This window comes from Juglans microcarpa x Juglans regia, chromosome 1D, assembly GCF_004785595.1.
Source record: "Juglans microcarpa x Juglans regia isolate MS1-56 chromosome 1D, Jm3101_v1.0, whole genome shotgun sequence".
Classification (NCBI taxonomy): Eukaryota; Viridiplantae; Streptophyta; class Magnoliopsida; order Fagales; family Juglandaceae; genus Juglans; species Juglans microcarpa x Juglans regia.
Window position 1 is genome coordinate 35,333,979 of NC_054594.1, and position 26,752 is coordinate 35,360,730.

The 26,752-nt window shown below is 39.1% G+C and overlaps 1 protein-coding gene across 3 annotated transcripts in view; it reads left to right on the top strand.

The window, feature by feature from the left end:
• Positions 1–23,691, top strand: part of LOC121266519 (probable phosphoinositide phosphatase SAC9) — a 40,948-nt gene extending 17,257 nt beyond the window's left edge. For 2 of the 3 annotated variants that reach the window (XM_041170401.1, XM_041170474.1), the window contains 9 exons: positions 111–218; positions 368–538; positions 12,215–12,457; positions 13,976–14,410; positions 16,492–17,328; positions 18,895–19,092; positions 21,522–21,971; positions 22,073–22,303; positions 23,163–23,691. In XM_041170401.1, coding sequence (XP_041026335.1) covers positions 111–218; positions 368–538; positions 12,215–12,457; positions 13,976–14,410; positions 16,492–17,328; positions 18,895–19,092; positions 21,522–21,971; positions 22,073–22,303; positions 23,163–23,444 — 2,955 coding nt within the window. In that variant the 3' untranslated portion in view covers positions 23,445–23,691. The remainder of the gene's footprint in view (positions 1–110; positions 219–367; positions 539–12,214; positions 12,458–13,975; positions 14,411–16,491; positions 17,329–18,894; positions 19,093–21,521; positions 21,972–22,072; positions 22,304–23,162) is intronic. The other variant, XM_041170509.1, reaches the window with a different exon arrangement.
• Positions 23,692–26,752: the final 3,061 nt, after the last annotated feature.

Below are 26,752 nucleotides of genomic sequence, written 5' to 3' on the forward strand. Positions count from 1 at the left end.
ATAACCTTCTATAGAACAGTTTTTTTTTTTTTTTCAAATTTTTAATTTTTATTATTATCATAATCTGGCTGTTTTATAAATTTAAAAGTGTATTACATGATATGTTGCAGGTACTCTCACGACCATCTGGTTTCTTTCTTAAGCCAGTTGCCAACATGCTTTCGATTTCTGATGGTGGAGCCAATCTTCTGAGTTTCAAAAGAAAAGACCTAGTCTGGGTATGCAACCTTCACATCTTTTTGTCACAAAGGAACAATTTTTTGCAACTCAAGAATGATCTTGGACGCATATATTTCTATATGATTTCAATTAATGATTATTCATCAGTGTCATTTTCTTATGGAAATATATGCACTGTATTTCTCAGGTTTGCCCCCAGGCTGCAGATGTGATTGAACTTTTTATCTATCTTGGGGAGCCTTGTCATGTTTGTCAGCTTCTTCTCACAATATCTCATGGTGCAGATGATTCAACTTATCCATCAACAGTTGATGTTAGGACAGGACGCTATCTAGATGGGCTCAAACTGGTCGTGGAGGTCTGTATATATCTTACTCTTTAAGCTTCACATCTTTGCATACCCCTTGCTGTCTATTTCTGTATGAGATAAGAGTAGATAATATTATTTACATGGGTAAGATGAGGATATGGTATTTGTTCCACTTCTAGTTTCTCTTTCAAGTAAAAACATGCATTGTTTTTAGGTGCTCCATCATAGAAGAAGTCTCCTATTGCCTAAATTACTCATAGGGCAAGAAAGCAATCATAGGGAGTTGGGATTTATCTACTTATTTGATAAGTAATCATATTTGGGTAGTGCTGTTATGGATTTTCTTTCATAATATTATTAAATTATCAAAAAAGAAAAAAATAGACACTGGACATTGAACGCAAGTGCTGTATAGTACCTTCTAAAGAGTTTTTTTGGTAAGTAAGGTAATTTTATTTAAAGGTAACATATAGTTTTCTCGATAAATAAGATAAATTTTACTTATGAAAAAAGATAAGTAAGATAAGTTTTTAATGACAAAAGAAAGAAGATATATGGGCATCTTCGAAGTACATAGGAAGTACACTCTTATAAATAAATAAAAAAGTACATAGGGAATACACATCATATACACCACAGAAGAGAAAGAAATGGCCTTGGCATCGGTGGATAGGGTGTTATTAATCCTATAGCGAGTATACATATTCACCTAATAAGAAAAGTAAATGTTGGGGGTCTTTTATCGATACACTTTACATGTGGATCGTTCTTATAGACTTTAATGAGATTATACTTCTTGTGTACTTGGGTTGCACCTTTTGCACTTCTCGATAAATTTTTGCTTATGAAAGAATTATAATCCTTTAGAGAAGATTACTAAATTATACTCCTTATTTTTTTTATAAGTAAACGATTGTATTAATAAGAATAGGCATAGCCCAAGTGCACAAGATAGTATACAAGAGGTAACACCTATTTAGGAAGAAGAAATGGAAACAAGAAATTCATGAAAATCAAGGCCACTAAAATCTACAGAGGAGAAAGAGCAAACAGAGGGTATCACAAGTGGAGAGTTGTGGCCAATAGAAATAAAGTGCTGGCAAAAAGTAATCTGAGTTCTTCTAATGAGTGCTTCTTGTCTTCGAACGTCCAGTCATTTCGCTCCTTCCATAGGCACACAGGATACAGATAGGAACCATTTTCCACATGGCTGTGATTTGTGGAATACCTCTTAAATTTGTCCAACTGGCCAAAATCTCAATCATTGTGGTGGGCATAACCCAAGCTAACTCTAACCTGTTGAACACTTCATCCCATAACTTTCTAGCAACCTCATGGTGTAGTAGAAGATGATCCACAGTCTCATCACTTTCCTTGCACATATAGCACCAATCCACTATGATTACTCTGCGATTTCGTAAGTTATCCATCGTCTAAATCTTACCCAATGATGCTATCCAAGCAAAAAATGCTGCTTTGGGAGGCGCCTTATTTCATCAAATCCTTCTCCATGGAAATTGATTGTTCTGCGGTTGTGTGAGAGACTTATAGAAAGAACGAAAATGTACCTTTACTTGCAGGTACCCGCCACAACATGTTAGTGCCTTGAGTTCTTGGTTTCATGGAGTATAGAAGACTAAAGAAATCCTCAAAGTTGCCAACTTCCCAATCTTGGGCCGCCCTAGTGAAATTCACATTCTATTGGACTAGGTCACCATATGTCTCTATACAATCAGCCATTGAAGCTTCTTTCTCACATGCAGTCCTTAAGGGCATTATCTCCAAACCATAAGTTGCTCTAGAATTTTATTCTAGAACCATCTCCCAACACCAGTTTAGTGTGACGAGCAAAAGCCCCCACCCTTGTCTAATGTGCTTCCATATTCCCACTCCATATACCTCATGTACCTCCTTAGTGCTCCACCCCCGAACCTCCATATTTGAAGTCAATCACCGACTTCCATAAGGCTTCCGGTTCCGTATTATATCGCCACAACCATTTCCAAAGTATGGCCCGATTGAAGATCCTCATATTTCTGATTCCTAACCCACCAGAAGAGATTGGGGAGCATACCCTATCCCACTTGACTGGATGAAATTTGAAGTCATTCCCCAAACCACTCCAAGGGAAATCATGATGAAGTTTCTCGATACGGGTCGACACACTTGCTGGAATTGTGAATACATATAAGAAACATGTTGGTAAATTAGACAGAGTGCTTTTGATTAAGGTGATCCTACTACCTTTCTACAAGTATAATTTCTTCCAACCTGCCAATCTCCATTCAATCTTCTCAATCACTGTATCCTGAATCGATTTAGCTCTTGAGGCTGCCCCCAAGGGAAGACCAGGATAATTCATGGGAAGAGAGGAGAGCTTACATACAAGAGTATTAGCCAACTGTTGGATGTTGCGAACATTACAATGCCCGAATTTGGTTTTGAACATTACAACCGGATGTTGCGAACATTACAATGCCCGGATATTGATGCCGCTTCAAAACAGAGTTGAAGTAGAAGTGCTCTCAATGCCCGAATCTGGTTTTGTTTTACCTCACAAAATATTAGTGTATTATCTACAAACAACAAGTGAGAAATGTTAATAGAACCCCTATTGGGGTCACTAATCGAGAATCTAGCCATAAAGCCACTATTAACCAAGGCTAAGATCATTCTGCCAAGCGTCTCCATAACAATGACAAAAAGGAGTGGGGGCAAAGAATCCCTTTCTCTTAGACCTCGAAAGCTATTAAAGAAACCAATTGGACTGTCATTCACCAAGACTGAAAACTTCACCATTGAAATACACCATCTGATCCACGAGCACCATCTCTCCCCAAATCCACACCTTCCAAGCAAGTAAAATAGGAACTCCCAATTGACATGATCATAGGCCTTCTCCATATCCAACTGGATCCCCAGATTGCTAGATTTTAGCCTACTATCTAGGAATTCATTGGCGATGAGAACTAAGTTCAGAATTTGCCTACCCCTTACAAATGCATTTTGGGGTTTTGTAATGATCCTCCCTAAAACCTCCCCTAGGCGATTTGCAAACACCTTGGAGATGATCTTATACACCCCATTCACAATACTAATGGACTGATAATCCTTCACCTCCGATTCCCCAATCATCCTGGGAATAAGTGCAATAAAAGTGGCATTAAGGCTTTTTTCAAGTTTTCCAACCGAAAAGAATTCCTGGAACACCTTCATTAAATCTTTCTTCACCACATCCCAACATGATTGAAAGAATCCCATAGAAAAACCATTTGGACCAGGTGCTTTGTCTTTGACCATTCTCCTCACCACATCGTGAACCTTCGTCTCCTCAAAGGGTCTTTCCAACCAAGAAACATTTTGCAGGTCAATGGACTCAAAGTCTAGTCCATTGAGAGCTTTGGCCGCTACCCCACCTGTTCAGTAAACAAGTGTTCAAAAAATTCAGTAACATGCTTTCGAATCACAGGAGCCTCCATACAATCCACGCCATCTATATTCAGTATCTCAATGGTATTAATTCTCCTATGAGAGTTGACCACTCTATGAAATAACTTTGTACTTCGGTCTCCTTCTTTCAACCACAATGCTCTTGATTTTTTACGCTAAGAGATTTCCTCCTATAAAATAACCCTCTCTAATTCTGAAGCTAACTTGGACTTCTGAGATAATTCTTCCAAGGAAAGAACCCGACCCTCCTGTATCCTCTCTATCTCCTGTAACTCCTCCAACATGGACTTCTTACGGTCACCTATATCACCAAAGGATTGAACATTCCACAACTTTAACTCTTTTTTTAAAGTTTTGAATTTTCCTACAAAAACGAAGCTAGGGGTGCCATGAATCTGATATGAAGACCACCATCGCATTTGCCTAACTCTTTTTTCACAAAACCTTCAGTTTTCAGTCACATATTTTGGAATTTAGAATGCTGACGCCCTCCTTGAATACCACCACAATCCAACAAGAGAGGAAAATGATCCGAACAAAGGTGAGGGCAACCTCTTTTGACAAAGGTCTGGATAATGAATTTCCCACTCCAATGAAACTAAAAATTTGTCCTATCTAGACCAGATATGATTATTGGACCATGTATATGCTCCTCCCATGAGAGGGATATCCACCAAACCCAAGTCGAAGATACACTCCGAGAATTCTATCATTGCTGGTTGTAACCTACTTTCTCCTGAACGTTCACTTGGGAACCTTATAACATTAAAGTCACCACCTATGCACCATGGTAAATCCCACCAATTATGTACTCCAGCAATTTCTTCCCATAAAAGTCTTCTACTGCTGTCCAAATTTGTTCCGTAACTACCAGCAAAAGCCCACGAAAAATTGTCTTGCACACTTTTAAAAGAACATGCCACTGCATACTCCACAATGAATTCTTCCATTTTCTCCATTACTCTCCTATCTCACATCATTAAGACATCTCCTGAAGTCCGATCGGAAGCAAGATAAGCCCAATCCACATATGTACAGCTCCATAAACTTCGAACGATTCTCCTTGGAATAAATTTCAGCTTAGTTTCCTATAAGCACACAATGTTCGCCTTCCACTCACGAAACAAATTTTTTATCTGAAAGCGCTTATTGGCCTCGTTAAGCCCTCAGACATTCCAACAAGTGATTTTAGGCTTCATAAAGATGGTGCTAGCCCCCTCCCTTTGGATCTTTCTTTGTTTTAGCTGCCTCATAGTTGAGAGACCACGTTAAACTCTTTGGCTCCCTCTATTTTTTAGAACCTGATTTCTTTTACTAAACATGTCCAGCTTCAATGGCTGTAAGCAAAGCCTTGAATTGTTTCTCAAAACCCTGACATTCAATTCCCACACAATGTTGGATTTGCTTTATCTTATGTAATACCCAATCAGAGACGCTTGATTGACCTGGCAGCAGATAGTTTAGGGGTGTGGGCTCCCCAACCATGTCGATCTCGTCCCTGGGTGTCCACTGTGGCTTCATCGACACCCCAATCTCTTCCTCAGCACATGTACCATCTCACTCAGAGTGGTCGCGTGTAGGGACTAACATCCGTGATGGCCCCAGATCCTCTCCCTCGTCACTCCCAACCTCTGAAAATAACACACGGGCTACATTCAAAGGCTGAAAACCCTTTGCTGAAGAAAGTGCCACCTGAAGCTCAAGGGAGGGCTCTCCCCTGCTGCCCGATGGCCTCGTTTGTCCTTGTTGGGCCTGAGATCCAACACTCAGCAGTGTGGCATCAACGGGAAACGTTTCTGGTTCTGCCAGCGTCAACACTACCGCTGTCGTCTTCACTAGCTAGGCCACCATTGAAGGTTTCTCGGCCGGGAGCAAGGCTACCGGGATCTTTTCCAGCAAGATTGGCTGTCTCTCATCGGTGGAAGGCCCAGTCTCGCCCCCCTTCTAATTCTCCACCCGAGTTGGGCTCCTACCTTTGCTTTGCCTTTATTTTGCCCCACAGGCTGAGGCCTAGAGGAGTGGCCCATGTCCTTTCCACTTACTGTCGGCCGCCCATCCACATGATTAAGGCCCACAAGAGCTGCTTTGGCTGAATATTTTATGTACCGTGAACAACACACTTTATTTGGGTGCTTCACCGAACATGATAATTTTTCATCATCCGGCTCTATCCTCTATCCCCAATATCGTCACTATCATCAATAAAAGAATAAAACAATTAGCAAAGAATATATTGGAATAAAATAAATAAATCAATATGTCCCACGAGTTGGAGCCCAAATGACCAGCGCATGTCCTTTCCGCTTTCTTTTGGCCTATCAATCTTATCAGGCTTGATATTCTTATGGACCGCGTAGCCTAGGACCATATCATCTTCTTCCTCAATGCACTGTATCAATGTGTCGACTTTCTCCTGTAGTGCTGCCAGTTGTGATTTCATTTCTTTTAGAGTATTGTGCACGCCACCTCCTGCCAGACTGACAAAGGACCTGCCACAGCCACCGTTCCACTGTGCACGTACTGTACTAGTGGTTTGAGGAGCCATTTTGATCTCTTAGTTGTTATTATGGCTCGCGGTGGCTCTACGTTGAGCTGTCCCACCGTCAATAGCTCCACCCCTGTACTGCTCTCTAGACTGCATCGGTGACGTGGTCTGCACCAGTGCCTCCTTGTACGACTGATTTTGCATTCGAATCCCCACCACCGAAAACCTTTGTGATACCCCACCTCTATTGCGGTTCACGACTTCCTCCTTCGATATGGCCTCCCTAAGTGCAGCTACCATCCTCCTCCATCCCTTCCCTCCATTTCTTCCGGTATGAAGATAAGGTTTCGTCTTCCATCCCACCATATTCCACTAGCGCCATGAATTGACTGTGGGCATTTGAGCACTTCTGCACTATGAAACTTCTAGCACACCCTGTTAGGGATCTTGGTCTAGTCCCTAAACACTAAGATCCATGAGCTCGCCTTGGTGATGGTGATGACCGAGTGGGCCTTGCCAACTTGCTTGGCCTTCAACTTTCGTGGCAATGGAGAGTTCCTAGGTTGATGAAGGTTTAGTGTTTGAGTGATGGAAGTGATGATGCAATTGGGTGTTCTAAGTGTTTGATGCATGCAATGCAATGTGATTCGGCTATTGATTGTTCTTGAGAATGAGGCCGAATTGGTATGGACTAGGGCTGGAGGCGTGAAGTGAGGTTAGGGTTTGGTGGCTAGGGCAACATGCAAAAGGTTAGTGGAATTAGGGTTTGCGTGAGTTTAGGGTTTGGATTAGGGTTGGCGTGATTGGGTGATTGGATGAGGTTGGACGGATTGGAGATGAGTTTGGAAAGATTCCTAAATGGTGGGAATCATTTAGGGAATAAAGGGATTTGGTTTTGGCTATTATGGAAGGTCTTGGTTGACTTTGAGATAATGTAGGAAGGGAAGGATTTAAGGAATTGATGATGAATGGCAATTCTTTAAATCAAGAGATTTGATTTGGATGAAGTCAAGGAATCCTAAATGATAGGAATTTCCTTATTAGACTTGGAGGTTTTGGCTAGGGTTTATGGAGGATTGGGAGAAGGGCAATTATGGTATGTAGCCGAATATGGTGACTAGGGTAAACACAATGGTGGCAGAAATATGGTGTATGAGAAGATTGAATGGATGCAAGGAAATATATGAACACAATGGAAAAGTATGAACACTCAAGAACTTGAATGAATACAAAGATAAACCAATCAACTTTGATTCACGAATTGCACAAAGATGAAAGGAAACCTCATATATTGATAAAATGAATCACACCTATTCACGAATTGCAAGGTGTGATTCTCTTTTAGGGGATTTACGAATTGCACCCCAAAGAGCCCAAGTGCAAAGCACCGAAAATGATTTCAAGAACAATAAGCCGTCCATAGAGGGAATTGTCAAAAGATGTAAAAGAAATGACTAAGGGTCTTATTTATAGAGATTACAAAGTGGAAACCCCCAAAAGGTCCATTGGAAAATATTAAAATAAAAATAAAAGAAAGCAATAAGATAGTCTTGTTAAGGGCCATGGTGGCCCGTTGCATGCATAAGCCCATGGGTGGGCTAGAGTGGTTCATGGCCCACGGTTGGGCTAGTCTGGTCTGGTTCATGGCTGGTGGGGCACAGCAGAGTGCTGTGTATGGTCTGTTGGTGGTCATGGCAGGGTGCCATGCATGGGCCTGTTGGTGGGCACGTCATGGTGTTGTGCATGGCCCGTTGCTGGACATGGCAGGGTGCCCTGTGTTGGTGCTGCATGGCCCAGGCAGGTGGCCTGAGCGTTGATGCTGCAAGGCATGGGCTGGTGTCATGTGCTGGATGGCATGCATGGTGGGCATGCCTGTTAGGGACCCCGGTCAAGTCCCCAAACACTTGCCTTGCTAATCCAAAACTTGCCTCAATGTGACCGAGTCATAGTTCTTCTCTTGCTTGGTCCACGTCCAATGATGGTCCACGTCCAATGATGGTCAAGGTGACCAATAGGTTGATATGATATGGTGAGGTTAAGTGTTTAGGCTAGAAGGATGATGGTAACAAGGAAATGGTTCAAGGTTGTGTATGGCTAGGAAGGGTTGTGGGCGCACGGCACTAGGAGGTGCTAGGGTTGGCGCCACTTTGGGTTGGTGTTTAGGGTTTGGGAATGAATGTTGGTCGGCTAGGGTTTGGACAAGGATGGAGGAGTTGGACGGTTTGGGATTTGAATTTAGGAAGATTTCCTAAATTTGTGGGATTTAGAAGGAAACAAAGGTATGGCCGGATATGGTAGGAAAGGGTCAATTAGGGTTCCTAAATTATAGGAACTCTAATTATGGGAAGTATGAGGGTTGGCTAGGTCAAGTCTAATTAGGCAAGTGATTGCCGAATTTGACTTGATTGATTATGGAAGGATGCGGCTAGGGTAACACAAGGAATCACTCAACTAGGGGAAGTTGACTAACACTTGTGTTGGTCGAAATTGGTGTTGGTTTGGATTGAATGATTGTAATGGAATGGATATCTCCAATGGACAAATGATGAACACGAAGAACAAATAATAAAATTATCAAGAACAAAGTGAACAAAGATAGCCAATTCAACTATGATTCACGAATTGCACCAAGTTGTCAAACAAGATAGATAAATGAATCACACCTATTCACGAATTGCAAGGTGTGATCCTTTCTTTGGGATTCACGAATTGCACCCAAAAAGTCCAAGTGCTCTAGCACCGAAATGTGATCTCAAGAACAAAAGTCTACCCACAAGAGAATTTGCCAAAAGATGTTCATGAAATGACTAAGGTTACAACTTGGAAACCCTAAAATGGTCCCTTCAAAGTAAATAACAATTAATTAAAGGATCAAGTAAATAAAACAATAAAATAGAGCCATGGACTAAACCATGGTGTGACATGCTCGGGCCCATGGTGGGCTAAGTGGTTGCATGTTGGTTGGTTGGCCCATGGCTAAGTGTTGGTTCGACATGGTCCAAGTGGGTGGCTTGGACGTTGGCTGCATGGCACGGGCTGGAGCCGTGCGCTGGATGGCACGCCATGGGGCGTGCCACTAACCTCGCTGGTGCTCTGCAGGGTGGGCGTGGGCGTGCTGGCATGCGGCAAGGGCCCATGGTCAAGCTGATGTGCGGCAAGAGCTGCTAAGGCCATGCGGGTGTGCGGCATGGTCAACCTAGGCGTGTGCGCGCGCGCGCGGGCTGGCTTGCCTGTGCGGCGCCTGGGTGCTCGCAGGGCCATGTGGCCCACTGGTGTGCGCGCGGATCTGCGCACTGCGAAGAGTCTGGGCATGCGGCCCGCTGGGGCGCCTGGTGCCGTGCGCATGCGCGCGCTGGCCTGCGCTGCGCGCATGTGCGCGCTGGTCTGTGCTGCGCATGCTGCCGTGCGCCTGCTAGCCTCGCTAGCCTGCATGCTGGGCGCCCCGTGGGTGCCATCGCGCGGGCCAAGGCATGCATGCATGCTGGGCGCCCCGTGCGTGTCATCCCACGAGCCAAGGCATGGTTGTAGGCTAGCCAAGGTGCATGTCTCCACCATGACTAGGGCATGGGCGGCTCCCCTAGAGGTAACTCGACGTGGGGGTCTAACAATGCCACTGGCCTTGCCTACAGGGCACATGCTAGAACCGTGCGCTGGATGGCATGCCTGTTGAGGCATGCCACTAACCTCGCTGGCTGCTGCTGTTGGGGCGCGTGCATGGGCGCGCCCATGGGCATGCACATGCTGGGCTGCGCGCGGTCACTAACCTTGCCTAGCATGCACGTGGCAACGCGTGACCAGCAGCCTCACTGGGCTCCTCATGCGTGCCAAGGCATGGGCCATGGCACTCATGTAGGCTGGTTGTGGGCCTATCTTGGCTTGTCACGAGCAGTGTCAAGGCTTGGCCCAAGACCACTTTCCTAGGGGTTCTGACACACCCACCTTTGACATAGTGTAGAAGTCCTTCGTCCCACCCCTCGGGCAATCCTCAAGTGTTCGGACAAACCAATGCACCAATACCATCCCAAGTCTCATCTCCTTCACTACCTTCCAGCTCCTCTCTGTTATGAGCAAGGAGCCTCCATCCTTCATCAAAACAAAAACTTTCGATTCTATAACTAGTTGTTTCGGGAATCCCATGATCACTCTAACTCACCTACAACTCTCTGCTCAGCCGTAAAACTCACCGTTAAACCCCAAAGACCTCATGGGACTCTTGGTTGTACGAAGAGAAAATTTTACCCCTTATTCTTTTTATAAAATATACCAGCATCATCAAAGTACATAGGGAGTATATGTGACTTTTAGAAGTCATTTTGCAAATGGTAACAAGGAGTATACTAGTGAAGCACCCGCTTAAAGAGGTGAAGGAAAACAGAAAGACAGTATAAATAAGAAGTAAACTAGAGCTCTTATGAACTGACTTCTAGGCATAGGGTCTAAAGCAGTGTGGACCTAAGGCCATATGTCGTCTTCTCAACCCAAGGGAAAGAGCTTATCAACATGCAGGTTGATAAACCCTAAAGGCAAGATGCGAGCATATAAACTTCAAGTGTCCATAAGCTTGAAGCATATAGGAGCAGTGAACCCTTGTTAGTAGCAAAGCTCCAAAAAAACAAGAGATTAACATGCAGTGTGGATTTGACTCGACTTAGGAAAGATCTACTCTGAAAGAAATAACCAAAGTTTTCAAGACATTTCAAGGACCACCCAAGACCTTAATACTTCTTTGATGTACTCTATCAATGGATGGCCGCCAACCTAATGTCTCTCTAGCTTTACTTTCCAAGATTTTCTTGCTCTCTTCTCTCTTTCCCACTGGATAAATTTGTTGTACACCCTTCATGTACTTTGATTATACTTCCTCTCTCCTTTTGATCATCAATAAAACTTATCTTGTAAGAAAAATAAAACTTGCGTGTTTGGGGAAATTTTGATGAGGGGCAATTTAAGGAAGCGTGGTCTTATTGTTATGGATTGGTGTTTCATGTGTAAGAAGCATGGGGAAAATGTGGATCATTTTCTTTTGCATTGTGAGGTGGGCAGGGCATTGTGGGATGGAATTTTTTGTAGAACTGGTTTGGCTTGGGTGATGCCTTTGAGAGTGGTTGATCTTCTTGCGTGTTGGAACAGGCTTCATGGTTGCTCTCAAGTGGATGTGGTGTGGAATATGGTTCCTTTGTGTCTTATGTGGTGTATTTGGATGGAAAGGAATGAGCGGTATTTCAATGATAAGGAGGAACTCCGGAGTTTTTTTGTGCATTCTTTATTGCTTTGGTTTTCTGCTTTAGTGATTAATGGAGCTTCTGCTCATGATTTTTTGTTGTCGTTTTCTGCTTCTTAGAATGTATATAGGTGTTTTCTTTTGTATACTTCATGTGTATATGAGCTTCGCCTAGTTCATTCATATTAATAAAATTGTCTTTCTTACTTAAAAAAAAATAGATATGTGTTTGTAAAGTTAAAAGTATAGTTTCAAGTAGCAAGGAAGATAATGGGAAAAGGTGTACATAATTTTTTTTTTTGGGTGTAGGCCCCCCTTAGAGGAAAAAATACAATAATTGGAAATGGTTTTTTAGATATACCTAGCTTAGCGATAAACTTGGGCACACCTGACACTTCCAATGCACGGTTACTTTAAGCTTTATGTATGTATCTGTTGTAGATACTGATGCCTCATGTAACTAATGTACTCTTATGCCCCTATGGATTTGTTTTCCTGATATTCAATCTTGTGTCACTTTGTTATTAATGTTTATAATTTCTAATCCTGCATTGGACTTTGTTGACAGGGTGCTTCCATACCTCAGTGTGTAAATGGGACAAACCTCATTATACCCTTACCTGGGCCAATTACTGCAGAAGATATGGCTGTTACTGGTGCAGGTGCTCGCCTTCATGCACAAGATAAACCAACCATTTCATTACTGTATGATTTTGAAGAACTGGAGGGGGAACTGGACTTCCTTACTCGTGTTGTTGCACTGACATTTTATCCTGCTGATCCTGGAAGCAGCCCTATGACTCTCGGTGAGGTAGAGAGAAATTTTAATATATATTTTAGTTGATGTGTCATAATCTTAGCCTAGATTTTTTATTGTTTTGGTTCTTATAGAAGTATAATATAGGTTGAATGTGATTTTTATTAAGGTGGCATCGGTGCTATTTAAATTGAAATTTTAGGAACAAAGAGGGTAAGGTTGACATAAATGGAATTTTTTGATGTGTTAATGTGCATATCTATTGTTAGTTGGATATGAACATATGCCAGAATATGCTGTTAAGAGGTCCTTTGGGTGGGTTTATTAGAACTATATTGAAGCTGTAGATTGGTCTTGAGATAGGAAGACAAAAATGTTTTCTATGTGGTGCACCATTATTGTCAAAATAATATCTATGAAAGATAATTATTCTTGTAAATTACTCTTGACACTAATTCTGATTTTTGCTCATTACTAAGAGCACTCTCAATGGATTCTTCATCTTATCTTTTAAAATACATCATCAAAACCTACTTTTTCTATTTTACATACTGACTGTTACAATATACCATACATCAACTTATCTATTTTTTCTTTATATTATTTAAATATTATACTTTTTAATATTTTTTATTCATTTCAAATATTTTCTCTAACTACCAATGATATCTTCATATCTTTTGATATTTACAATATTCCTCATATACAATATCATATAATTATGTTCTATTTTAAATTAATCCAAATTTATAAGCTAAATCTAAATATAAATTAATTTAAAAAATAAAAAGAAGATATTTTGTCAGTTCACTTGAAGATACAGAATTGTTATTTGAAAGGAACCGAGAAACTAAAAATTATTATTTGAGCAAAATTCAGTGCCTAGAGTTGTTATTTGAGAGACCCAGACTCTTTGATGCTAAGCAAAGATGAAAGCGTGGGAAAGAGAGGGGTGGTCTGAAATGAAGATAAAAGATTTTGAAGAGATGGGGAAAATCAGATGAAGGACATAGAAATGAATTAAAAATATTTTACATGGATGAGCAGTTCCTTCTAGATGTAGTGGGATCATTGTAGCAAAATGGAAAATGAAGATGAAATACAACATCTATTGTAGGTCACTTTTGAACAAATTTCTTCATATTTTAAAGAAAATTGTATTGTAGAACATCCATTGGGAGTGCTCTAATCCAAAAGAACAATGATAAACACACATTACACAACTATGTTTTAAAATGAAGGGTTTTTTTGTAAAATACCTTATAAAAGTAACATCATTTTACAAAAATACCCCCATTTTAAAACATGTGTTGTGAAATTTTTTGTGAAATGTGTTGTGTGGGTATCATTACTCTTGCGTTGATATAGATATTGAGTCTAGATTCTAGCAAATCATAAGGTTATATTTGTGAGTTGCAGTCTGACACGGTCAGCCTCACCCCCCCTCCCCCCCCCAAAAAAAAAAAAAAAAATCCAGATGAAAAGTTTTTTATTCGTGTTTAATATTTCTTTCCTGGGTGGAGTTCTCTGTAGTTGTTGTTTGTTAATATTTTCTAGTAAATTTAATTACAGATGGAGATCCTTGGTGTTTCTCTTCCTTGGAGGATGATATTTACAAATGATGGTCCTGGTGAAAGATTAAATGAGCTTGCCAAAAGAAGTCATAAGGAAACCAATCCCTCTTTGTCTAGCGTAGACTCCAATCCATTTTTGGGCACTTCATCTAGTGAAGATGTGCCGCCATCAGTGCAACAAATCACTTCTACCAACCTCTGGGTTGACCTTTTGACTGGCGAGGACACATTTTCTGAACCCTTCTCTCAACCAGTGAGGGAAAAAGTTGTAAACGAGGGAAGTGACTCGCTTGATTTCTTGGACCAAGCTGCTATTGAATTTTCTGGTCCTCAAAATGATCAAAGACATTCTTCATCACAAGATATACAAACTTCAGACAGTAGCTCCCAGCGGTACATAACTTGTCTGACATCCCTTGCGGGACCAAGAATGGTATGTTATTATCGGTTGCATATTGCTTTGAGCCATTATATTATTCCTTGTTTAATACCTATTATCAAGTGAATATCAAAGCGTTCAACATCTTCGCTTGAAAAATATTTTTGTTCAGTTTTTCTTATTGGCCAGTTTGATGCTTTCATATCATGACTCATTCTGCTCATTAGTGCATCTGTTTCAATTTTTCTTTCACAATTGATTGCTTGTGCTTTTCATCCTAATGAATTTGGTAATTCCATCAAGTTTCATGGATAGTTTAGTTTCACAAGTTCATTGTAAGTTGACTTGTCCTATATTCCTTCACAGAGATTGATGACTTTATGTAGATAAGCTAAACTCAACTAAACTATGCCCGAAACCGAGCTTGGCTACATAAATTGTATTCAACTAATAGGAGTTGGCTTTATGCCTTGTTTTTCTCTTTTTTTCTTTTTGCAGTTCTATAATATTAAGTTATACTTTCCATTGCTTCTCTATCTAGCATATCCTTCACGGCCCTTTAGGCTTTCCTTCAGTGCTTTCCACTCCTACTTGAATTATATTATTGTTTCAAACTAGGTCAAGGAAGACTGCTTGCCCGACTGTCTTAGGTGTCCTTTTTTCATCTTTTCCAAAACAAAGGGCCACCTCAAATAGGAATGGGTTTTTTATTTTTTGTTTGATCTTTCCTTATTTTCACTCATCCATCTTGACATTATCATTTTAGCCACCACGTACTCTCTTAATATTCCAACATTCTGTAAATATAAAACATAACTGTTCTTGTAGCAGTCCTGCAAAAGTTTTCTTCAAATTAAAGGATATGTATTCGATACCATTGGTGCACTTTTTCAACTTATTGGCCTTGATATTATTGTATGGATGAAATCATTCGCAATCTCTGTATGAAAGATTGAGATCCAAGATATCAGAAGTCAATATTCATGAAATATAAATAATATTTTTTTCTATTTGCATAATATTGTTCCCAATCATATCTTCATGTTCTCAATCTCTGGGCTTGGCGATTGCTATCTTAAAATTAAGATACTAAGCATGATGGACAGGATAAAATGACAATGTCTTGTCCTGTAAAGCAGATCATTTCTACATTGTGGTTATGACTTCTGAAATCTTCATTAAAACTATGAAACTTGTAAAGTTTGGTTGCATTTGGCCTATTTTTGTTGTGGACTAGGCCTGTTATACACGCTTCTGCAATCTAGTTGAGGTGAAAAATAATTGTTAAAATTGACACCTTTGTTTTTTTTTTCTTTTTCTGAATTTCCTCTTTAGATTGTTATGTGATATGTTTGTGTATGTGGTTGCTGTACTTAATCAGAAAAGTACATATGTGTTGTGTTCTTAATGTATTGTTTTGTGGCCTAGATCACAAACATAATATCTTTTTTGATAAGCCTTAAATATGAACTTTAGGTTAGGCTAACTATGGTGATTGTTTCCACCTCTTAGCTCTGTCAAAGGTCAAATCCTTTGCTGGATCATGAGCATCACTTTTATACCGTATCATCCTTACACTGATTATTGTGCTGTCAATCTGAACACCTTTAAAATGTACAACACCAAAAAAGAAAATATGAGTTCTAGTGTTCAGAGGCCCCCAATTTCGATATATCTGTGATAATTACATATTTTTCTTAGTGGCAGTCTCAGAGCATCCAGGCATCAAAAGCTGGGCTTTAAGACCTTTATCTAGTTTCTTGAGTGAGGAGGCAGAAGCTTCTTGTCTTTCTTTTAAATATAAAAAGTATGTATGGCACCGTCATTTAATGTTAGCTTATTCCAGGTTATTGGTGCCACCATTGGTTGCAGTTTTAGGCTCATTTGCACCTTATGTTACTGGTATAATTGTGTGAACCTATCGCCCTTATGAGACCAAACCCTATCACAAGATTAGCTTATTATTTTGGCTGGTAATTTTGGAATTTGTTTTTATGTATATATTTTACTTGAATTGTTTGTTTACACCATACACATGTTGTTTTGAGAATTATTAAAGCTTAATAATAAGGTTTCATTTTTGAATGTAAATGAAATGGTAAAAAGTTGATCTATATGACTATGCAACTTTACAGGATAGGAAACTAGACTTCATAGAAGCTATGAAACTTGAAATTGAACGGCTTAGATCGAATCTTTCTGCTGCTGAAAGGGATCGAGCTTTATTATCAGTTGGGATTGATCCTGTTACCATAAATCCAAATCTTTTGCTCGATGACTCCTACGTGGGAAGATTATGCAAACTTGCAAATCACCTTGCACTACTTGGTCAAGCTTCCGTTGAAGACAAAATAACTGCTGCTATTGGTCTGGACACTACTGATGATAATGTGATAGATTTCTGGAATATAGCTGGAATTGGGGAGAGTTGTTCTGGTGGCATGTGTGAAGTGCATGCTGAAACCAAGACACCAATACGTACATCCCCTATGGTTTCATCTGCTGGAGGCTCACAATCTGTCTTCTTGTGTTCTCAATGTGAAAGGAAGGTTTGTAAAGTTTGTTCTGCTGGAAGAGGGGCTCTTCTTCTTCCGGGCTATAACTCAAGGGAGGTCTCCACCAACAATGGTTTGTCAAGCCTGAGTGGCTCAAGCCACGGCTACCAAGTTGATGGCTCCTCTAACCGTTCAGTAACACTAGACAGTGTTATCTGCAAGCAATGCTGCCATGGCAACGTGCTTGATGCGTTGATGTTGGACTATGTCAGGGTGTTGATTAGTTTGCGAAGAAGTGCCCGTGCAGACAGTGCTGCACACAAAGCTTTGAACCAGGTGATTGGATCATCCTTGAGGGATTATCTTTCTGAAAGGAATCGGTATTCTGATTGTGGTGAAGCTGTAAAAGAACTAAGATATTTACTTAATGGAGACGAATCCCTTGCTGAATTTCCATTTGCCAGCTTTCTACACTCGGTATTGCCCCTTTTCCATTCACCATGTCATCAGTATTATTTGCTTTGTGCTAATATCCAATTGCCTATTTTAAGGAGGATAAACACCATATTTCTTCCTTCTTTGTGCACATGGATAGCATGTTTACATTAGACTGTTAGTACTTATTTAGGATGGGCAATACACCATTTATACTAGGCAATTGACAGCAATAATCACCAGGCTTAATGTTACTTCGTGCCTGTGCTTACTGTAATAGTTGGTCAATCAACCACTTGCACCTTTTGACTTAACCTAGTTCACTTGCTGCTACTCATCCAAGTGCCTAGAACAAACATTCTTGTTGTATTGCACCCTAATATCCTTCACTTTTTATTCCCCGCAAAAGAGTGGGGAGGGGTGGCCAGTGTAGTCTAGCTTCCCCCTCTGGGCATGACCATAAGGGCCCCCACTCACTCCGGCATGTTTGGTTTGAGCCATAGCTACTGACTCCGGGTGGAGCAGCCCGTCACTGCAACCCCACCAAGGTGCCAGCATTCAAAGGCTTCCAAGACTTTGGTTCACAAGTTTTACTAAGGAAAGCCGTTTTGAACCTGTGACCTCGGGCAAAGGAGGGAAGAACGATCCCCTAGCCTTTGCCAACTGGGCTACCACCTTGGTGGTGCCTTAATTTCCTTCACCTTATAACTAGCTTTTTCTAGAAAAAGAAAAATGGGTAACAATGTTAAGATGGCCAAGTTGGTTACTTATCATAAAGAAAAAGAAAAAAGTGGTTTTCTGTTTCTGCTCACAAGGTTAGGTCTCATACCTGAAAGAGTCTATCACTTTCTTTATCTTAACTTATCTAAACAGGCTACAATGCTATTTGAAAAAAAACCTGCTTGACCCAGCATACCATTCTATTAAATAATATGAAGCTTCGAAACACCTTTCAGCAACATACTAATGAACAAACCTCGGAACTCACTAATGCATGTGAAGGCTAATTATCATTATTCCTGTCTTTCTAGCCACTTTCCTTGCTGTGCCATATCAGGGGATGGACTTACTGGCTAAGTCACTCAAGGTTTGAAACTTTTGCTGGTTGCTTTTTTGAAAGAAATATCTCCTTTACTCTGTTAACTTGCTTTAGGAGAGCACCTCTAGTATGCCTCCTTTTTGTTCATGTAAGCTGTCTAAGGTGGTGTGTGGAGAAGACCAAGAGATACATCTTTCTTCATGGCGCCAGAGAGCATTACACCAGTCCATATTCTTGTAGAAAACTGACACTGTCATTGCAATAAATATATCACAAAAACTTTCTCACAGGATATTCCGATCTAGAAAAATAATGCACTATTATTTTCTCTTGTCTCTTGGATTGAATGCAAAAAAGTATCTGATATGAGCTTTGGGAGTTGGAGTTTCTTTCCGAGTGTATTCCTTGGGAAAGATTATTAGGAGGCTGAAAGAATAATTTTGGGTAAGGGGTATGTATGTTATATAATTGCTAACAGATAATAGATAAAAAAAGACATCATGCTACATTATTATTAGCATTTTTTTTTATCATTTCTTGAATCCTAGCTTTATATTATCTGATTGTAGGTTGAAACAGCGGCAGATTCAGCACCCTTTTTGTCATTACTTGCTCCGTTAAATTCTGGATCAACACATTCATATTGGAAAGCTCCTCCTAATACAACCCGCGTTGAATTTGTTATTGTTCTTGGTACCCTTTCCGATGTCAAGGGGGTAACCTTGCTTGTTAGTCCATGTGGCTATTCAACAGCTGATGCTCCCATGGTGAGTGCGCTTCTTTTGTTCACTTTATTTTTGTCTTGCACAATGCATATATGCAGTGACTAAGTGTCTATATGATAGAATCCTGTTGTTCTATGTACTCAACAAGAAGTATAAAAGGACACCGAAGGCAAGATGGTTTGCAGAATAGTCATTACCTTAAATATAGGAAAAGGTATTACTGGGAATGCAAGAGGCTGCAGTGCAATGACCATTCCTATTCTTTTGTTTGGTATTAATATTATGATGTTCTACTAGATTTTAATCAAAATTCCTCCAATGCCCAAACCCAAAAAAATTATTTTCCAAAAAACCCACTTTTACTTTTTAATAACTTAGAAAGAAACAGAATGGTTGGCAGGCCAAAAAGATCTAAATTACTTTTGTTCAATTCACGAATCAAACAAACTATTTTTTACCGCAAGCCTCCCCTTGAAGTAGTTGGCCACCCCTTACAGAAACTGAGGTGGTGCGACCACCCCCGGATCTATGAGTGGTGGCTGATCACCCTAAAAATTTAAGAACTGATTTTTCTTGAATTGTTTTTGAAATGCAATAAAATAATTTTTTTTTCTTACACCTTTCAATTCCATCACTATTTCTGGAAATGTGGGAATGGGTATTCTAACAGAAAATTTATTCCTAAGAGTAAAATTTTAACCAAGCAATGAAATGGCTATTCTATGGTAATAACCATTCCATTCCATGGGTCTATTTTGCATATTAAATGTACCCTAACTTGGCGTATAATCTCAATTATAGGCTAATTTTTCTTGAGAATAATTTTGCTGTTTTCTTTGCTTTGTAAGTGAAAGATATTTGGCTGGATGACAATGGAAATTTTGTTAACCAAAACATTTTCGTTAATGGTTGTATAGTAGATTACCTAGTAATGGCTCCCGGATGTAATATTTTAGCAAGGGATTAAAAGAAAAATCTAGAGTTTTGATTCAAAATCATTGTAACTTCCCCCTTGAGGAACTACTAAAAGATTGACTTTTCACCATTTCCGAAGTAAAGGATTAGTGATTCCTAATATGTAGTAAATCAGTCAGATGAATGAACTTCTAGTTGCTTATTTGAAAGAAAAGGAGTCAGAAGCTGTCAACTGTTATTCTTGTCGGGCTTAAACCTATCTAATTTACTTTTTGAAGTAAGAATTATATTAATTATAAACTAAGCTAAGCCCAAGTACACGGGTTGTGTACAAGAGGAGAAACCTAGTTAAGAAGGGGCTTAAACCTAAATAAATAACAAGATTCTGGGCAATTTGACCACCCTTTTGCCTAAAAGACTAGCTAAGTTTAGGTGTTTAATCTGGGAACTTTCTACCAATAAGTCTTGGTTTAGTGGGATATTTTCAATTCTCAACTCTTTACAGTATTTATATACCCCAGTCTATACCAAAGAAAAGTCTCGATTAATCAAGAATTATCATGCTTTGTGCCTTTGTTCTTTTTTTAGTGCAGTAGTCGATGATGGTTTTGGAAACAAACAAACTATGTTTATTTGTTTGAAGTCCCTGCATATGGTGTTTTCCATTTTGCTATCACTGGTTGCATTGGATTAAAATTGTAAATAATTTATGAAAGGCAAACATGAAAATAAATGGGCTTCAATATTTGGTTTTGAAAATAATTTTCATTGAAGTATTCATACATTTTTTCCTCCAATTGAATCCTTATAAATCATGCACATGGCATGATCTCTATCATGTATGCCTGGTTTTATGAAGTCCCTACCACTTTGCTTGATTGAAAAAGCAAACGCCCGCCCCATCCAGGACCCAAAAAATAAATTGCTGTGCACATAGACCAGTGCAGCGCTGTTTGCAACAGAATCAAAGTACAGGAGTTATTTTTTTGTTCAATTTTGGAAGTTCAAAGCACAGTTGGGTTGAACTTCATATATGTTCATTAGGTAGTATAGCAGGATAGAATGGTTTTTCTATATTTGCAGTCATCAAACTTGAAATTGCCTGCAAGATACTGACCATAACAGTCTATCATGCATGACATACTTATATATACCTGCATGTGCAATTTTTTTATAAGATATTTTTGTTAAAATGCACCAAGGGGCACTACCCAAGTACACGGGGTATATACAAGAGCACCTTGCTAAGTAGGTGAAGGAAAACAGGACTAAAAATCCAAATAAGAAGTAAAATCGCTAGAACAATCATGAGCTTACATCCATGCATAAAGAGTTTTGGCTGAAGCGTTAACAGTTATTGTTGAGCCTGCGGAGTGCTTGGTCCATTCACAACTTTGCTTGGTTAATGTATCTATATCGTGTTTTGTTCCATATTGTACCTCTATGCTTTATAGGTGTGAGATTCTTGTAGTTATTTATCTTTCAGAACTTATGTGCAGTAACTGGTTATTGTCTATTCTACTTCCTTCGACTCTTTACCTCTTATTGTCACACAGGTACAAATCTGGGCTAGCAATAAAATACACAAGGAAGAAAGGGCATGCATGGGAAAGTGGGATGTTCAATCTCTGATCATGTCTTCATCAGAGTTCTTTGGACCAGAAAAGTTGGGTGGAGAGGATAAAGTGCCTAGACATGTAAAATTTGCCTTTAGGAATCCTGTTCGGTGCCGAATCGTTTGGATAACACTAAGTCTTCAACGACCTGGTTCAAGTTCTGTAAACTTTGAGAAAGACTTCAATCTTTTATCTTTAGATGAAAATCCCTTTGCGCAAGTAAATCGGCGTGCCTCTTTTGGAGGTTCAGTTGAAAGTGATCCCTGTCTTCATGCCAAAAGGATCCTTGTGGTTGGATGCCCCGTAAAGAAAGAGCTGGGAAAAAGTGATCCTGACCAGATGAATTTGAAAAGTTGGTTGGATAGAGCTCCACAATTAAATAGATTCAAGGTACAACTAATGCTTCTGTGCTTTATCCTCCAATAACTTAGTTCGTTTTTTAACTTTGTTCCATATCCACTGTTGCTGACAATCCTCTTTTATTCTTCTAGGTTCCAATTGAGGCTGAGAGGCTGATGGAAAATGATCTTGTCTTGGAACAGTCTATACCTCCTGCTTCACCTTTGCTTGCTGGATTTCGCCTAGATGCTTTCACTGCAATAAAGCCTCGTGTTACCCATTCACCTTCTTCAGATGCACATATCCTGGATACATCAGTGACACTTTTGGAAGACAGACTCATTTCTCCAGCTGTGCTGTATATTCAAGTATCTTTTCTCCAGGTATTTACTTTCACCTACTTTTTTTGCTGGTGTTATATTACCCTGGAATGATACCATGTAGCCTATTTTATTGCTCAGATATTTTAGATATATATATATATATAAGTTTTTTTTTTTTTTTTTTTTTTTTTTTTTTATAACTGTGGGTGTCCGGGCCAGCTTGCACACACCTATATATTAGCTTTAAACAAGCTTAAATGAGTCGAGTTGATTATATAAAAGCTTAAACCAAGTTGAACTGAGCTTATATGAGTTTTAACTCATTTAATATTCAACCAAAATTACCGATAAAAAAAAAATATTCATCCAAAATTGCCATTCACAAACAGTTCATTTATAAATTGAACCAAGTTCAAGCCGAGTTTATACAAGTTGAGTTCGAGTTGTTCATGAACAATTTGGTTTGTTTACAGCCCTTGCTCACAGGTTCAATCCTGTTTGATTGTATGAGTTGTATTTAGTTATCAGAAATCCAATAATTAGAACAGGTGCTCTGTTCGATTTACTCAAACTAATTGCAAGATTTTTTTTGATCGGTCTAATTGCGAGATTGAAGTAGGAGGATTGCTAAAACTTCTTTAGGAATCAGTTGTGCCAAATCCTTATATGACCAATTATCTCCTTGGGTGCACAAGTAAATTTACCAAAAATTTGGAAAAAAAAAAAAAAAGAAAAACTTCTGCCTGGTGTAACTATTCATGATTAGTATTTTCTTATCTCTTTGCTTTGTGTCTACATCCATTCAGATAGTGCACGGATAACAAGAAAATAATGTTACGGGAAAATAACAATAAGAGTAAAGGCATGCATGCGGGTTATAATTTTCAACGATGGCTTATATGTTACAATAATATCACAGGAACCTTATAGCATGGTAACGATTGGGGAGTTTCGAGTTCCAGAGGCTAGGGTTGGAACGGCAATGTACTTCGATTTCCCTAAGCCGATACAAACCCGCAGAATTTCATTCAAACTTCTTGGAGATGTTGCAGCTTTTGCAGATGACTCCACAGAACAAGACGATTCTGGTTTTAGAGCTCCACCACTGGCATCAGGTTTGTCATTGTTCAATAGAATTAAGCTATATTACTATGGGGATCCTTATGAACTTGGGAAATGGGCGAGTCTTTCGGCAATTTGAATGTCATTGGTCTACGTAAACAAAAAAAAGGTCTGGGGATTGATTGTGGTTATAATGTCTCTCTTTTTTGTTGTTGTAATATCAATATGTAGCATTTATATTCATTGACGCCAAAAGATCAGTTTTGTGAATTGGACTTGCCATTCTATTTTATAATTCCTCGTAGTAGTGAATCAGTGATACGTCATTTGCATAGGCTAGCTTTGTATACAATATAATCCAAAATCTATGAGTTAATTTGATTGGAGGTATTTGCTTATTTTTCAATACATCCAGACATTCCATTGAAATGGGCCTTCCAATGACATAAAAGTGTTCAGGCCTCGTTTGCATTCAAAATCCACCTCAATTCATCTCAACTCATCATTACAATTTTTTTAAATTCTCACACAAAATATAATAAACAATTCAATTTTTTCAAATTTCAAAATAATTTTTTCAAATTTTTACATAAAATATAATAAATAATTCAACGTTTATTTTACTATTCACAAACTATCTCAACCTATCTCAACTCATCTCTGGATCCAAACCTGTTTTAAATTTATGATAATTATAATTGAATTTACAGCAAGTGGCCGAGTCACGTTGAAATACCGAGTCACGTTGAAATACCAGGTTTGCAAGTAGCAATACTTGTTAAACAATATTATTAATTGCACTTACATTTGAAGGTGCTTTTTAGTAAAATTACAAAAACTTCCCCCAGAATTTTGAGTGTGATCTGCAAGTAGACTTGTAGTTTAAGATTTTACGTCAATGGGGAATATCAAAATAACCAACTCCAAATTAAGTTTAAAGATCGAAATGCTGGCTAGCGTCTTTTTCACTCTGTTACTTCTTTACTCACAAGAGCTCTATTATTATAACTGTTTTAATTTTATTATAAAAACATCTTCTCTTACCAATGCTCAAGTCTACTCAAAATGAAGGACGCGGGTGTTATACGGCTAAGCCTAAAATAATAGCTACGTTTAGAGATGGTTTTGATTAGATGAAATTGACCGAGCTGGTTAATTTCTATACTGCACGGTCAAGCTGGCTTAGGGATTGTTTGGATATAAGAAGTCTATCAACTCATCTTATTTCATCTAATTATTACAATCTTTTTAAATTTTCACACGAAATAAAATAAATAATTCAATTTTTTTAAATTTCAAAATAAAAATAATATTCTAATAGGCGTACAAGTGAACCTAAGGGCAGCTTGCCATAAATAGGCGTACATGCAAGTGAACCTAAGATTACAAGGAAAACAAACCAATTTCCTAAACAACATGATCTATAATCTATATGACATCCCAGAGATGACTTATTTCCAAATCAACATCCTATAAGTCCACACCCAAAAAAAAAAAAAAAAAAAAAAAAAAAAAAAAAAAAATCCACACCCAAAAAAAAAAAAAAAAAAAAGACATTATAGTTTATAAATATTATATATAACAGCAGTAGTGCTTGTCGCCATGTACGCACGCCCTGTAACGACAGATTCATCCCCCGCATGTAAACGTGCGAATACTAGTCCAACATGATGACCTTTATGAAGTACCGCACATGTCTGACGTATAGTAATAATAATTAAGTTGTAATACCAGAAAAGGCTTTGACTGAAATTTCTTGCTGAAATAGAGTGGCTTGTGCTTTGGCATATTCACGATTATTAAACGGTTTGTATTTCAAAGGGTGCTCTTCATCAACCAATTCTTCTGGCACATGTATCGTCCCATCATGGAATGCAAACATCCCGATTGAGTATCTCGTCTCATTTTCAACCAACATTACTCGATGGACGCTTGCTTGAATCCTGTCGTTGCTTCATACCTAGTCATTTTTCCAAGTACAAAATTACATTAATCATGCATCACTCCAATTAAATTGATGATCTCCTAGCTTGCATGTGGATTGGCCAGTTTAAAGCATAATCATCATATATATATGATGTTTAAAGATCAACCATGCATATATATATATACATACATACCTATATATATATATATATATATATATATATATATATCAACCCACCTGGAGAGCATCGCTTGCCAAGAACAGAAAGGATGAAGGAGAGGGATCAAAACAAATCCATTCACCATCATGTGTTTTCATCTCCAGACCGCTCACTCGGTTTTGATGAAGAATGGTGGTTAAGTGCTTGTCTGTATGGCTTTTAATCCCTTCATTGGTCTCCGTCCACTGATGTTCTCTATATTTTATTAGTGAGAGAGTGCGAGTTGTTAATTCCAAGTGAGCATCAAAGTTCTTCTCTAACCCATAGCTTTCAAATACCATTCTCGTAACCATTTTATCCAACTCCGCCATCTTCTTTGCGTATGAATTAGCACCCTCCCTAATTACCAACAGATCATATCAAACAAAACAAATCAAGCAAAAGATCAGTACGTACTATAATTTCGAGCAATATATATAAATCTTGAAAAGAAAACAGATGCATGAGCTTGAGTCATTACGTACCGGACAATATCATTTCCGTTGGGCCAGAAGACATTCGTCAACTTCTGAGTTTCTTCAGGGGAGGTTGCGTTATTAAGCATCATGCGTTCGCGGACAGGAGGATTGGCGACATAGCCATGGAAAACTTGTTCAGAAGTGAGTTTCATTTTGGTTTCTGTGGGGAAATCAAACAGCTCCTCCGCTGCAGCAAACATTGTGTTGTGAAGTTCCAGGGGAAACTTATTGCCGAGTTCTGCTACAAAACAACCGTACTCCTCGAGTGCACTGCAAACATCTTAGCGCACTGACAGCCATGAACTAGTGCCAGGTTTCAGGTTCTCGTTTGAGAAATCAATGGTCGGAATCTTGGTCGGTGTTTGGACGTCGGCCATGGTTGATTTTCTGTTAGCCTAGCTAGGAAGAAAGTTCAAGCTAGCTAAGGCTGCAAAGGCAGGCAAAACCTTGAAGTGCATGCATTGATATGGAATATTAGGTGCTATTTATAGAGCTAGGTTAGTAATATTTAATGTCCCACATGACACTTTTAGATTCCTAATAACATGAGGTCGTCTAATCCAATCTCTAGAATATTGACTATATGTATGAGAGAGGTAGTTTCCTATTTACTCCTACATTGATGGAAAGTGGAGTGAAGGTTACTAAAGAATTGACCGTTACTAAAAGGAAACAGATCCTCTCTCTACCCATTAAAAAGAAACGTACGGTTTCCATCATTATGCGTGTGATTTTTCATTATAGAGAAATGGCTGCGAGAGAGAAACCTATATCCTGGTGAATTCTACATTTTATCCGATCAAGATTTAATTGAAGAAATTGCTATGAATTCCGGTATGTTT